General features: G+C 38.2%; 1 protein-coding gene across 1 annotated transcript in view; it reads right to left on the reverse strand.

Moving 5' to 3' along the window:
* PATJ (PATJ crumbs cell polarity complex component) overlaps positions 1-3,732 on the reverse strand; it is a 149,227-nt gene extending 145,495 nt beyond the window's left edge. Inside the window, exons 1-2 of the mRNA XM_070941288.1 lie at positions 3,674-3,732; positions 3,405-3,571 (exon numbers count right to left, since the gene is read on the reverse strand). Of these exons, the coding sequence (XP_070797389.1) occupies positions 3,405-3,571; positions 3,674-3,695 (189 nt within the window). The 5' untranslated portion in view covers positions 3,696-3,732. The remainder of the gene's footprint in view (positions 1-3,404; positions 3,572-3,673) is intronic.
* Between the last annotated feature and the right edge of the window lie 12,461 nt (positions 3,733-16,193).

Below are 16,193 nucleotides of genomic sequence, written 5' to 3' on the forward strand. Positions count from 1 at the left end.
GGGGCACCTACCCTATGGAACCAGCTGCCCCCTGAGATAAGGAGAATCCAAGACCTCGGTGCCTTCCACTGTGCCCTTAAAACTTTCTTTTTTCATCAAGCCGGGCTGGCTTAACATATTTTTAAATTTTAAATTTTTAATTGGTTTGTCATTTTAAATTGGGGCCAAATTAATATATATTCTTTTAATTGTTCTTAATGTTTATATTGTATGTTTTTATCTGGCTGTACACCGCCCTGAGTCCCTTGGGAGAAGGTGCGGTATATAAATTTGAAATAAAATAAATAAAATAAAATAAATAAATAAATGAGTTTTGCCCTATTTTACAGAAGGTCGTAAAAAGTGATCATATTATCCCGGGACATTGCAACCATCATAAATATGAGTCAGTTGTCAAGCGTCTGATTTTTGATCACGTGACCATGGGGATGCTGCAAGTGTCATAAGTGTGAAAAATGGTCATGTCACTTTTTTTAGTGACATAACTTTGAACAATCACCAAATGAACTGTTGTCAAGGACTACTTTTAATGAGATTGATCTGTATGTATTTTCTCAGAATGACATAATTGATCATAGTGATCTGCATCTTCATTTTCAAAGACAAAAAAAAATCACAACAATCCACAAAACTTCTTTTAATGTTCATGGACAAATCACTAGTGCCTCTTCATTCTGCTCCTGTCCTCACACCACACATTTTAGAACCAGGGGATTTTGGATTAGAAACTAGGAGACCATAAATTCTAATCAGTGGTGAAATTCAAATTTTTTTACTACCGGTTCTGTGGGCGTGGCTTGGTGGGCATGGTGTGGCTTGGTGGGTGTGGCTTGATGGGCATGGCAGGGGAAGGATACTGCAAAATCCCCATTCCCAACCCACTCTGGGGACAGCCAGAGGTGGTATTTGCCGGTTCTCCGAACTACTCAAAATTTCTGCTACCGGTTCTCCAGAACCTGTCAGAACCTGCTGAATTTCACCCTGATTCTAATCCTGCCTTAAGTACAGAAACCACTTAGATCAGGGGTGAAATGTAAAATTTGTTACTACCGGTTCTGTGGGCGTGGCTTGGTGGGTGAAAATTTATCAACAAAACTGCATGGACTCATTTATATGGTCACTAAGAATCAAGATTAACTTGAAGATTTTTTAAAAAGTTAGAGTGAACAGAATATCTGAAACTGGATAGCATTTCTTTTCTATCAGAGACATTTCTGGCTCTGAGGCTTAGGCGCTTTGCTTTTGAAAACTGACAAGAAAATATGGCACTATAATGATTTATAGCTTTTTAAAGAAATGGTGTGCATCAGCAATTCATGAGGGACTAAACTGTAACCATATATGTTTTAATAACATGATACTTCCTAAAGCTTTCTTACAAGGTTGGAATATAAGCCCATATAAATAAAAAGCATCCTGTAATTCTGAATCAAATAAAATACAGTTTAAACACATTTTGGCATAGGAGTTACCACAAAAGTCACAAAACCAGTCTCTGTTGTAGACTGTTGAGACAAGAATACAGTCTTTATGACAGCTATTAACTGAAGTGATGTAATGCTTTAGGGAATATCAGGTGAAGACTGGAGATGATCCAGATAAATATATCTTCAAAATTACAGTGGCAGCTGCTATAGATAATACTGTAATATCTTATATGCAATAGAAGACTATTTACTTTGGCCCATTTCGGGGTGCAACTATTAGGGCAATAACAGAAATATAAGATTCTCACATGAAAGCTGAACTTGTTTTTATTCAAATTTGGAGGTAGAATCTGTCTCACAACTGCTATTAAAATGTCTATTGCACACTCAATGGTGATCAGATTTCAAATTTCCAATCTTTAATAGCACTAATTGCCAATGTGATGAAGGCTGTTACTCTTCTCCTGGCTGATTACCTTTCATAAACCTCTAAGAAGGTTGCAAAATTCTTATCCATAACTATAGCTGCTAAAAGCCACTTGGTTCCTCCTTTATGCTATTCACTGTTACCTGCTAATTGCTTTAGAATTTTCTTGCAATTTAAAATTTTTATTTTATACAGTAGTTATTGTATAACATGCTGATTTTTCATTATTTTTCATCTGGGACCATTTATATTTTTAAAAAAGTTCGATTTGCGGCTGTTTCTTGTCTTAAACCAAGCCTATTCCACAACAATGTTTATACCAATGTTATTGTGGAGACAAATCATGTAAATGCTCTGAGATCTTCATCAGAAAATCAGGATAAAAATATAATAAATAAACCTTGATCTAATTCTTAGTGCTGTATCTTTTAATAAAGTGTTCTTAATTATTTTTTAACTGTCAAAGTTGTTCAGTTCTGTCATGTATTTTCACACATAGGTAATCCTTGATTTATGACTACAATTGGGACTAAAATCTCAGTCACTAAGCAAAGCAGTTGTTAAGTGAGATAGTGTGACTACTTCACTCAATGACTGCAATCCCAGTTGTGATCATTAAGCAATCTCCCAGATTGTTAAATGGAACATGCATGGAAGGGAACTGCTCTGATGGATTGTCTCAAAGGAGTTTGGATATTCTGGATCTGAGTTCCATTTCTGCTCCCCTTGGTAGCTCCTTTTGGTAGGCCACACCATCAGCCAGGCCCCAGTGATGAGAGGAAGTCCTCTCAGCAGACAGGTGCAGTTGCAACCTTCCTTGCTGGCCTCCCAACTGACTTTGGCACTAAAGATTGCAAATGTGATCCCATGATCATGAGGCACTTGGCAACCAGTTGTAAGTGGGAACAGGCTGCCAAGCATCCAGATCGTAATCACGAATATGAGGGGGACAGCTGAAAATGTAATATGGGCTAAAAAAAAACTTTCCAAGGCTGTCTTAACTTTGAACTAACTTTGCACCAGAATTGGTGCAAAGCTGGCTGGAGAATTCTGGGAGTTGAAGTCCACAAGTCTCAAAGCTGCCAAGTTTGAAGACCTCTGGTCTAGATGAAGTGGCAGGTAGAGAAAGCAGAATGTTGCTGAACTTCGAGTATATTAGTTACCGCCCTTTTTTTTTTTTTCTTCTTCCTCCATAAAACCATCATGTCTGATGAAAAGCTTTTGGAAACTCAGAATCCTGTCCACTATTTATATAACTTCAGCTATTTCAATCAAACTACTAAAGAATGAATTACAGGAGAGGGAAAAGATGCAGAATAGGAATAGGGCGGAGCAGAACAGAACAGAACAGAATTCTTAATTTGCGAAGTGAGATTGGACACACAAGGAATTTGTCCCTAGTGCAAAGCTCTCAGTGTACATACAAACAGCAAAGTGATAAGTCATCTTGTGTGATCTTGATACTTCCCACAAACATTGCTACTACTTCAAAACTATCTTGCAAACATAACCAATCAGCATTCAACAAATCTTTCTCTTTTATTACTCACTTGTTCTTTCAGCTGCTTTATTGACTGCTGAAGAGTCAGCACGTGGTTGAATAAAGGGTTTTTAAGAGTATTGTATAGAAAAGCCAGATTATCACTGTGTGAAGTGTCTCCTTTCTCATGAAGTTTCATTAGTAGACGCTCCAGAATCCTCAGGATCTGCTGCTTATCTGTTAGATCCCCCAAAACATCATAACAATTTATTAAAAAAACATACTTAAGATAATTGAAATGTTTCAACCATGTGATAAGCTTATTTCAAACACACTTACCTGCAATTGGATTTTCTGGCATCCTGGCTTATCTGCACTGTAGATTCAATATGGCCTAAATTTTAAAATGAAGATGCAGATTAAGCTTTGTTTTTCAACATATCTTACTCTGAAGAACATAAATGGCAAGTACACATTTACATATACATATGCCTATTTAGACTTATTGCCGCTTTAAAGGGTACAGAAAGAAGTGCATATTGTATTTCTTTCTGTACCCTTTTAATGTGGCAATAACTCTAAACAGATATAGATGTGTGTAAAAGTATTACCGTGGGTTCAAAGAAGATTTCAATCTTAAACAAGCAATAAGATTATTTAAATACATCTAGTCCTCAATTTACATTTAGTGACCAAAGTTATAACAGCATTTAAAAAACAGTGACTTATGACCATTTTTCATAAGTCACTTATGGCCATTGCAATATCCCCATGATCCTATGATCAAAATCTGGACACTTGGCAACTAGCATGTATTTATGATGGTTGCAGTGTCCTGGGATCATTTGCTCACCTTTTGCAACTTTCTGACAATCAAAGTCAATGAGAAGCCAGATTCACTGAACATCTTTGTTACTAACTTAACAACTGTAGTGATTCACTTAACAACTGTGTCAAGAAAGGTGGTAAAATGGCACAAAACCCACTTAAAACTGCCTTGCTTAGCAACCAAAATTTTGGGCTCAATTGTGTTCATAAATCATACCTGTACTGTCTTGTTACACACAGAGATGGAATCTAGACCAACACAAAAAGTTTTCCATCATGTTGCCAGCTATTACTTAAATTAATATTACTTTCATATACATACTATTGTAATATGTATAAACTGGGCACTGCTACCAATAGAATCAAGAATCATAGATAAATAGAATCATACCAAGATAATCATACCAAGATAAACAGAAGCCATGTTAACAAAATTTGTGTTTTATCCTTGGCTTCCCATGTTGAATGCAAAATTCTCTCTTCTACAGATAAATAAATCAGTTCAGGGTAATACTGGCCAATTTACATCGCACAGTATTCAGGAACATTTTCTGTTTATATTTATGTATAATGTTAAGCCACCATGTTATGTTTGCATAGCATGATGAGTGCAGGAACAAAATTGGGATTTGCATTCCATATTTTCCATCGCTCTCAGCTAAAAATAAAACCTCATATGTGAACTGACAATGGAATGGAATTGTTTAGAACTGTAATTTACAATTATTATCATTTTCCAATTAGGAAGTCCTTGCTCTGTTGTATAGTGAAAACATACCGATCTCATACACGCTTAAATTTAAAGCTTGGTTAAGTCTGCCTTAAATCTCAGTTATCTCATGGATACATCCATGTATCTTCTTCCAGATGTTCTCTCAACTTGTCAGTCTAGTTTACAGTTCCAGTACTAACCCAGGCCCAGCCCTCCTTACTTTTATAGCATATGGAAGATCAGTTTTTTTAAAAAAAGTCTCACCAAATGGAAATCCTTAGGCTGCAATCTTGTATCAATTAAGAATAAAATCCTACAGACTTCAAATAGGATTACTTTCAGATAGGCATGTAACATTGGCTGACATCATTGAGCACTAAGGAATAAAATCAGTCACATATAAGTTAAATAAGTCACACTGTGTTTATTTAATGGTATTTGCAGATGATTATTAGTATGCTTATTCAGAAACTGTACTGAGTTTACTCCCTGGATAGGTATGTGTTTTATTACATCACAGTCTCAAGTTTCTTTATTTGGCCTTTTGTGTATTAATAGTTACATATACATGACAGGCCTTTTAAAACCTGACTGCACTTGGAAACTCACTGGGATTTCTCAAGCATAAAGTGATCCTGCAATTGCAAAAGATGCAAATTCACCAACAAGAGAAACTGAAAATTCTAGGATATTAAGTATCTCAATCATCGTCTCAGCTCTCTTCTGATTTGAAGCATCCTTACACAACAGATACCACAATAAATAAACCCTTGTCTTGGAGAATAATATTCTACTTGTCCCAGTGTGTCCAGATTTAAGTAGAACATTGAAAGAATCCCCTCTTTTATTTTTTAAAAAAAATAACACTGAAATTTTGCTTCATTTGTGAGTTTTAGACTGGGTGTTAAACATGCACTTCTATGCTTCTAATAGAAGCAAATCTATCTTAATATTGATTTCATAATGAAGTTACCTAGCATTAGTACTGTACTTAATTTCCAAAGTGGGAAAAAAAAAAGCTATCCTAAAAAACATGCTTTCCATTCCTCTTTTCTTCCATATGTTCTTTGCTGTTCAGTACATAAATATCTACACTTAGTGAACTAGAGTTACTCTTATAAAAGTAATCTTTTTGTGAGACACACACAGAGAGAGAGAGAGAATTCTGGGAATTCTTGCACAAGTCTGGGGTTCCCCCAACACATAGGAATATCAAACCTTGACGTTCTCCATCAATGATGGTGGGTTGTTTGGCCCAGAAACAGCCGATCGATTGAGGATCAATACAGAGATCCCCAAGGAAGGAGGCTCCCTTTTCTTATGTTCACTTTTGGGTTTATTCCCCGAATCCAGTTACCAGCAAGGAAAAAGCACCCAAGCCAGCAGAGATCCAAGCCCAGCCTCTAATCAAAGGTCAGCACTGTTGGATCGTTGGCACCTAAAACTGCACAACCACAACACAGCCGCTGTTGTCGAACCTTTACCGACCAAGCTGAAAATATCCCGTCACGCCTGTACTTTGCACTTAGCTTTAGCGGGCTTTTAAGCTGTTCCCTCAGGCTTCAACCCGGGCGACTTTCAAAAATAAGCCACGATCAGGAGACGGGGGCAAAGTCACCCGGAGGAAATCCAGTAGGATTTCCAGCATTTATAGGGGCAATCGGGGTCGGATCTAGTCAGATAATAGCTCCAGACGCCTCAAAGAGAAACCCTACCGCCAAGAGGGAGGGACGCCCCACCATAAAGGCTCGGCAAACCCGCCCACCCGAAGCGCAACAAGTTCTCCCCAAGTCTTTTTTTTTTTTTTTTTCCCTTCTTCCCATTACGCTTCCAGCCTTCAGGAAGTGGGCGGCGGGCGCAACGCAAAAGCCCGACTGGCTGCATCTTCCAGCACTTGCCTGCCTGTCTGCTGGTTCTCCTCCCCCTGCCAGAGGGTCAACGGGGGGCTTCCCGGAGGCGGGAAGGTGGCCGGGAGCGCGCCCGGATCGCCAGAAAAGCTTACCTGCTCGGCTGGGTGGGGGGCGAGACCTGTCGCTGGGCGATCCTGGCTTGTTCTTACCTGGGCGGAAGCGGGAGTTTCGTTTTTACCCGCACCTCTCCTTGCAACACAGGAAGCCGGCAGCGAGGGGGAGCCGCTGGGCGCTGAAGGAAATCAAGCCGGGCTCCGACGGGATTCGGGGTGGACGAGGGCGAGAAGCGGGGGATCGCTGAGGTCGCGGAGTGGAAGAGTCGTTCCCCCCCGGGGGTGCCGCTGGGTTTAGTTTTGGGGCAAGAAGGCTCGGATCCTTCCCTAAGAATACGGAGATTCAAGGAGAAAGGGAAGCAAGGAGCGGGAAGGGGGAAATCGGAGACCAACGGGAGAAATTGGCCACCCTTGCAGGAGTGGCTGGGTGGAGAACGTGGTTGGGTCGTGGGAACACGGTCCGTCGTGGACAATCAAAGGAAGGAGGCTCCGACTCTGTAGATTTTCGTTTAGGTGTAAATGGGGAAGAGGCTGATAAGCAAACTTTTGTGGGCTGAGATCTGAGGACCGTTGTTTGTGAAACCAGCCGCAAAATTCAAGCTAAAACCCAATGTTCAGACATCACAAGACGCCAGCTGTTTTGTTGCATAACTATACTTGCTTTTTAAAATCTATATTTAATAGAATTACATAGAAACAGGAAGGGATGTGTCTTTTTAAGAGAAGAAATGGCCTTTGGATGACCTTAAATAGCTGTGAGAAAATAGTTTTTTCCTTTCCAAAAAGAACATCAATCTTTAATTTTGTGTATTGCACAATACAATAAAAGATTCCTCAAAATTAATTCCTTTAATTTTTTTAAAGGAAGGCTGTATAGATAATAGGTAAATTGTTAGCTTCATGAAATGCCAATTGGGATTTTTTTCCTTTTCCCTATTTTTTCTCTGTACGTACTTATATTGTACCCACTACATTGTACATACTTATATTGTACCCACTACATTGTACATATTTATATTGTACCCAACTTAATAGCAATCACTTATGTGCAAATCCTACTTATGAAATTGCTACACAAGGTTTGTGAAAAGCTATTGTTATAGAACATTGTGGGTTTTTTTGTGTTAAGGTTGATTTCCTGTCCAGAAACACTCCTAGGGACACAGCAAGGGACACTCCTATGTTACTGGTCAAAGATCAACTCTTAAACCGTATTATGCTTAAATTAATTTGATCTGGGACTGAGCATTATGTCAAAACATTTCTTTGGCATCCAAGAGTTTCTGGATTCATTTAATTTCTAGATCCCTTCAGTGCTAGGATATCTGCCAAGAACTAAAGATCAACTGCAGAGGTTCTTCCCTAGGTGCCCCTCCAAATGAGATCCAGCATGTCAGTTTTAGGATAGTATTAGCATCTCAGTTTGCAAATGACCATAGCAAAGCAGTTAGTTTATGAATTTCTTGGTACTAAGTAAAACATTTGTTTTATTGGTAGAATCATGTATATATCACTTTATTGTGTTATTGGTTGACTGTACTGTTTTAATGCTTTCAGAAATGTTATTACAGTAGTCCTTGACTTCCAACCACAATTGAGCCCCACATTTCTGTTGCTGAGGGAGACATTTGTTAACTGAGTTTTGCCCCATTTTATGATCTTTCTTGCCACAGTCAAGTGAATCATTGCAGTTGTTAAGTTAGTAACACAGTTGTTAAGTGAATGTGGCTTCCCCATTAATCTTGCTTGTCAGAAGGTTGTAAAAGGTGATCACATGACTCCAGGACATTGCAACCATCATAAATATGAGTCAGTTGCCAAGTAACAGAGTTGGAAGGGACCTTGGAGGTCATCTAGTCCAACCCCCTGCTCACGCAGGACACCTGTACTAGGGATTCGAACCGCCGAACTGCCAACCTTTCTGATCAACAAGCTCAGTGTCTTAGCCACTGAGCCACCTAGTCAGGCTGATCACTTGACCATGTGGATGCTGCATGGTCGTAAGTGTGAAAAATGGTCATAAGTCAACTTTTTTTCAGAGCCGTTGTAACTGAACGGTCACTAAATGAACTGTTGTAAGTCAAAGACTACCTGCATTTGCTATTGTGGCTACTTCACATTCTTAACTATTGTAAAGCTATCATGTCCACATTTCATCAGAATTCATTTCCACACCAGACAAATTGCATATATTCTACTCTACACATGAGACTGCAAATGACCCCATATCTCCCCTTTTTATGCTAGAGGAATTTTTTAATTTTTGTTTTAACTGAGACAGAACTTGCTGGCCAAAGCTGAAGATCTGTTCTTGACCTCAGATTTAATTTGGAATATACAGGAATAATGGATTTTCAGTAAAAAAATTGATATATATTCCAAAAGAGCATCAATTCTCAATAGGAAAAGAAAAAAAGTTAGTAATATGACATTATTGTTTTAATTTTATCTTCATGTGTAATATTTAGTACCAGACGTTGATTGATTCTATACCATTTCAAGAACTGTGTTTTGTAAATTGGACCTTCAGTACCAGTATAGCAGAACTTTATGTAAAAAAGAGCAGATTAACATCTTTTTGTGGTGTGCCAGAGATTCTAATTTCTATTTTTGTGTGCAAAATTCATTTAAGATGTCCCAAAGGTGCTTTTTCAAAAGACTACTGGATTATGTTTGTTTTTTCCTTGAAAATGTTTCGCTTCTCATCCATGAAACTTCTTCAATTCTGAAGCTAAAACCGAAGAACCTTCTTGGAAGAGAAGTGAAACATCTTCAAGGAAAAAAACAAAGTCCAGTTGCTTTTTGAAAAAGCACCTTTGGGACAACCACAACATAGATGACTTGAGAATCTCCAGAGACATTCTTTTAAGATGATGTCTGTGATCTGAACAACTACATATAGTTTTATCTCCTTTGACACTAAAGTTTTGTTTGTTGACTACATAATATAAAAAAAAATATTTTTTACATGTTTTCCGTTTGCCCCCTAATAAAGTGTGATTTTAACTATCTCTTGTGAAATTTGTGTCCCCACAGAGGGGGTAAGGAGCTAACATTCTTTTAGGCAAATGCCTCAGTGCTATAAGGTTGGCCAGTGGCAGTATAGAATTTATTTTCTTTTTTCATTGCTTTTTTTTCCTTTTAATGTGCTAAAAAGAAACACAGGTTGTGAGAGACTTAGTTTTCTGGCTCACCAAGTGAGGCACTTCTTGGAAAATAGACAGTACCAGTATGCCTGGATTAACCACCATTCATTTAGTGACTGAATTTGCATCAGCACTGAACAAGTGATACTAATGATTGGTGCTTGTAGGGCTGGCTGTTGCAGTGCGCCTGCATCACATGATCACAATTTTAGTTTTAGCCAGTTTTTCAACCATTGCAGCATCCCATGTTCACATAAATGTGACTGCAATCTTCCCTGAGGTCTTCCCACAAGTAAAGTTATGGAAAAGCCAGTAGGAATAATCAAGTCCTGGTTCCACGAGGTCCTTGCTTAACGACAATAGTTGAGACTGCTGGAAGTGTTGGTGCAAACAAAATTAAAGTGACATTATACTTTTTGACTATGTTACTTATCAGTGGGAAACTCTGTTTCCAATTCCAGTCATTAAGCAAGGATTAGCTACAGTTGCAATAACTACCAAACTACTGCATCAAAGGATTTAAATTGTATAGACCCAGAAGGCTTCTGGGAGAAGATATTTCCATTCATTTACCTACAAGCTCAGTCCTGCCACTGCAGTTACAGAGAATCTATTTTAGAGTATTTCCTCAGCTGTTGTTTGTTTATGTTTTATGCTATTATATTGTTTTTAAACCACTCAGAATTGTTATGAGATGGGAGGCTGAATAAATGGAAGAAAATAAATTATCTGTTGCTTTTTATTTTTTTTACACTTTATCTCTTATTTTAAAAACCCAGATCCTTTGGGGCTTAGGTTGTGTATAAAACATTAATAAATAACAGAGACATTAAGAAGCATAAGTGCTTCATAGCTTTTGAAAACCAAGAATTTGTGTGGATCAAGCTATTAAAGATATGCAAACCAAGTGAATCAATACATTCAAAATTTCTATTGAGATCATGTAATTGTCATTTTCTTTACATGATGAAGATTCAATAAAAGAGTATTGATTGTTACTGACATTGCAGTTTTAGTTTAATGGCAATAGGATGTGAAAAATTTACATGAAGCTTATATTCAGACAATAATGCAGTGGGTGGGTTTATACATCAAACTAAGAAAAAATCAAATCACATTATGGTTTAATATTGTAGTTAGGTATCTTTGCAGTAAAATAAGTTGTAAGATAATAGATGGAACTGTATGGAAATGATCTTTATGTTTACCCATAATGCCATAAAATCTCTCCTGAAAAAGATGAAATGGCAGTGACAAAAATCATAATAAGACCTAGTCACCAATTCTCCCAAACACATGTGTGACATGGGAAATTTGATCTTACCCAAAAACTGAGTGAATCATTATCAGGTAGTAATAAAGTAGATTTTTTGTCATGAATGGACCCATGTGATATTTATATTCCCTATCAATTGTTATTATACTGATGTTTTTAATTTTCTGATGCTCAGGGTTGCTCTGGTGAGTTTGGGCAGCTTTACAAATTGAATGAAATCAATCAAAGGCTGGTCTTACTTATTCGCTTGCTTGAATAACCCCCAATAGCCATCAGCCCAATTAAAAAAAGGACAAGGTGCTGAGGTGACAAAAATCTCTGAAATTATAGTAAATTAAATGGATGTTAAACAAGGTTGTGTTCCTACATTACCCAGTTTTCATTTGAACTGTTCTGTACAGGCTTTATCAACCAGCAAACTTCCTTGCCAAGTAGTAACACAGAGACCCACCTTGTACTGTTACAAAACAAAGGCTCCTATTATTTCTGAGTCTCAGCAGACCTTGAGAAAAAAACCCTAAGTATTTCTGCTACCAAAACCCTTGTAATTAACTCTATAAAAGCAAAGATGTTCCTATTTACCAAAACATGCTGCAGTTGCCAATATAAATGCCACATCAATGGCATCAAAACAAAACAAATTGTTTTAAATATTAATCCTCTCAATAATAATAAATTCACAAAGTTTAATCCAATGCACAAATACTATAATTAACTATGTAAGCCATAAAGGTAACAATTTTGTCTCAGGAGCAGTTAAATTGTTCAGAACTAAGATGTCAGTTCTGCTTTATGGTATACAACTCTATCCTTACAAAGACTTAAAAGCTTTAGATTAAAGCTAGCTAAATGTGCAAGAATTATTTTGCATGCTCCTTGATTTATCCATGTTTATAATAAGATTTAAACTAGGATCTATTTTTATAGCAGCTTGCATAAAAATATGTTACCTAACGTATTAGCTGAAACTACACTTGAGTGATTTTGTGCTTAATTCATTCTTATAAATTTAAATCAACCACTGCTAATGATTATTCTGTCTTTAGTCTCCCAACTCTAAGGCTACAAATGAAGAAAACTATTTCTTGAATTAAATAAGGTGTTCCCAATCTTGATCTACACCCTGGAAGATCTAAGGCTCCAAATTCTGCCTCGGAATAATCTCTTCGCTATTGCAAAATACAAAAAGCTAGTGGAAGCTTGACTTAAAAAGGTCCTGCCCAGATTGCTATTACAGATGCTCAGATATATCCATAAAATTATAACGCAGATCCTGTTGTGTTGTCCAGTCTGCTTTGTCTGGTGATCTGCAGTTTATATCTACTCGTTAAGCATGAACCAAATCTGAGGCTATACAATTTCCATTAGATGGCATCTTTACTGCTGCCTCTTAAGAATGTCACAGAAGTTTGTCCCTTTGCAGTTGCCAGTAAAAGCCAAAAGGCCTAAACTTATTCTACTTTGTAATGGTACATTGCTGTTTAGGAGGTTTAAATGGTAGTTTGCTAATATGTCATTGCCTCTTGATCATATCACTTTTTTTTAATTTGGTCTCGGATAATAAATAAGGAAGCAATGAAGTTCATTCTTTTAAATGAATGTGCATTATTTGAAAGGAGATTTAAAAGTTGTAGGAATTAGACTGCTGTTGAAAATATGCATTGTTAACATAATCTTTCAAAACAAGGCATGCGATATTTAAAATAATAGACCCTCACCTAAGACCTTTTGCTGCCGGAGATGAAAGCAAATATAATAGGGTGATGGTTTTTTTGTTTTTTTTACTTAAGTGAAATAAGCACTAAAATTAACTACATGGTTAATTTCCGTCAGGCAAAAATCATGCAAATATCCTGTCCTTTACTATAGCAACAAATACAAGAATTTTAAAAGTGAAGTTGTATTGGAGAAGGAAAAATGTGCTGGCTGCTATTTTGAAGCATATGAATGAAGAAAGTACCAAACTCAGCCCACAGACACCATGTTTGCTTAATATGCTATCTGAAGCAGCCTCCACCAGATGTGGTGAATTAGACCTCTGGGACTTCAATGCAACATATCTGAAGCAGCCTCCACCAGATGTGGGGACTGGGGACATTTGTTGACAGTGAGTTAGGATGAAGTCATCAGTATCCACTAACTTTGTGGATTGTGGATACTGTGGATTTGTGAATTGTGTAGATGTCAATCTTACTCATCTATTTTATTTATTATTTATATAGCAGCCCATCTACCAAAAGAAAACTCTGGATGGCAAAAAAAAAAAAACCCACCCAAACCACAGTAAAAACAATTTAAACAAATTTTATCAAGACCCCAATATACTGCAAACTGACTTCTTTATTCAAAAAGTATAACCTCTGCATTTATATCACTTTTATACTGTATTGTGACAGCTGTATTTAAAAGTTGGGTTTCTTCTCTAAACCTATCATGGAACCAAGCATACATTCCAATTGAGGCAACTTAATTGGCAAGGCACCCTACTATACTCAGGTGCATTGAACTACAGGTCTCATAATTCTCAGGCAGCGTAAGAGTTTGACATACTAGCTGGGATTTGTAATCCAGGACATGTGAAATTTACAAAGATGAGAAAGTTGTTATATATGTACATTTTGTTCCCTGGCATATTCTATTTTTCAAGAACCATACTAGCTCTTTCTCATCAAGTTTGTATTCTTCTTAAAAGCTCTTCTTATCCCACAATTTTTTTATTATTATTATTTCACAGCTGTCCTATTCCCTGCAACAGTATACTTAACCTATCATTCCAATCCTCAGAACATCTCATCTAGTCCCTGGTTTGGCTTTTCTTCCAGGCAGCTCTTCTAATATTAATTTAATATTTAAGATAACTACCTTGCATTTATTCCAGGAAAGTTCAAACCAGGGGTGCTATTCAGCAGGTTCTGCCAGGTTCTGGAGAACCGGTAGCGGAAATTTTGAGTAGTTTGGAGAACCAGGAAATACCACCTCTGGCTGGCCCCAGGGTGGGGTGGGAACGGAGATTTTGCAGTATCCTTCCCCTGCCACGCCTACCAAGCCATGCTCACCAAGCCACGTCACGCCTACCAAGCCACGCCCACAGAACCGGTAGTAAAAAAAATTGAATTCCACCACTGGAATTGGCCATTCTGACCTGCCATTATTACTTAAGGGCTTTCAAAAAATGCCCTTTTTCCTCCCCAAAAGGTGGCCATTCTTGTCCTTTTTATAGTTGATGAAGTGGCTGATAACAAGTAAAACATTTCCTATATTAAGAAGGACAGAGTACTGTACCTCTGAGATCTGAGAGCTGTTTGGAGTTAATTATTGGGTACAATAAAGGAAGAGAAAGTAGAGATCTGTTCTAATTGAAATTAAGTTTTTAAACAATAGCCAAGAATCACTATTCCGGGAAAAGATCATAAAAGAATTACTCGAGCAGAAATATCACTTCATTAGGGTTTTTTAAAATTCTCTTTGTGTGCTATTAAAACCATGTTTTTTATAGCTTAGCTGCTATTCACTGAGTGCTAATCCTTAAGACCCACGTTATATGATAGCCTATGAAGTTTTTCTACTCAATACCTTTAAAAATGAAACAATTAAAATGGATCCCATAACTACACGAGTTATCTAAGACAACATCAAGAAGCTACCTGTGGGACTCTGAACTGACACTTTCTCAGCAAAAAGGCTAGATGTGTCAGGTAACCAAGAAAAGGAGAAAACAGCCAGATTGCACGCTAAGCACTAACTTACTTAGTTTCCAAAAAATCAGGGGTAAAATCCAGCAGGTTCTGACAGGTTCTAGAGAACCGGTAAGGGACATTTTGAACAGTTTGGAGAACCGGTAGCGGAAATTTTGAGTAGTTCGGAGAACTGGCAAATACCACCTCTGGAGATTTTGCAGTATCCTTACTCCAGGAGTGGGAAGGAAATGGAGATTTTGCAGTATCCTTCCTCTGTCACATCCACCAAGCCACACCCACGGAACCAGTAGTAAAAACTTTTGGATTTCACCACTGCAAAAAATGTCTATCCAGTGAAGCACAAATGCAGCCAGATGGCTGGTAATAATTGAGCAGGAACAGAACTACCGAATGTTTTAAAAAAAACATCAAATTGCAAATATATCGGTCCCAATTGCTGATAATCATGCTGCTAGGGTTAATAGATAATCTATTCTTTTATAGGCACCACAAAGTTCACGAAAGTGGAAATTGTTTCAACTCGTACCCTTAAAACGACGCTATAGAGCAGGGGTCACCAACCTTTCGGACCTCAGGGACCACTAAATTCATAATTTTAAATCCTGCGGACCACTAATATGATCTGCCTAATGATGGGCTGGGTGGTGTGGCTAGGTAGTCATGTGACTCGGTGGGCATGGCCAACTGGATGTCACTTGCATCGAGGGGCACCTCGCCGGCCTCTACTCGCCCCTCTACTCCAAGCCACTCCTCACCTGCTCACCCAGCTCCTTAGGGCCCTAACAGGAAGCAGTTGTTGGAGCTAAGCAGCCACCATGAGAAAGAGTTGGCAAAACAGCCCACTCAGTTCAAATTGGATCTGACCGAGAAGGAGGCTCAGCGGAAGCACCTCACTGAGGACTACGAGCATAGGCTTTCCAAGCAGAGGGAAGACCTGTGGGAGTACAAGGCCAGGTACCAGCGCCTGGAGGCTCAGCGGGCTAAGATGATCAACCAATTCCAGGCCATGATGGAATTGGCTGGATTCCAGTGGGAATCTTTGCCACCAGCGGAACTTCCCTCCAGCCTTCGTCCAAAGCTGAACCAGGAAGCTGAAGCAGACCCCAAGTTGGAATTTCTGCCCCCCTCCAACCCACATGAAAAGACCCCAAAGGGGGAGACTCTCTGCAGCAACACAAACATTCATTGCAGTATCCGGCCCAGGGATCTGTAGTTTGAGCACCCCTGATTAGTGCA

Source organism: Pituophis catenifer, unplaced genomic scaffold (genome assembly GCF_029215685.1).
Source record: "Pituophis catenifer annectens isolate HBS135680 unplaced genomic scaffold, rPitCat1.0.hap2 SCAF_3, whole genome shotgun sequence".
Taxonomy (NCBI): domain Eukaryota; kingdom Metazoa; phylum Chordata; class Lepidosauria; order Squamata; family Colubridae; genus Pituophis; species Pituophis catenifer.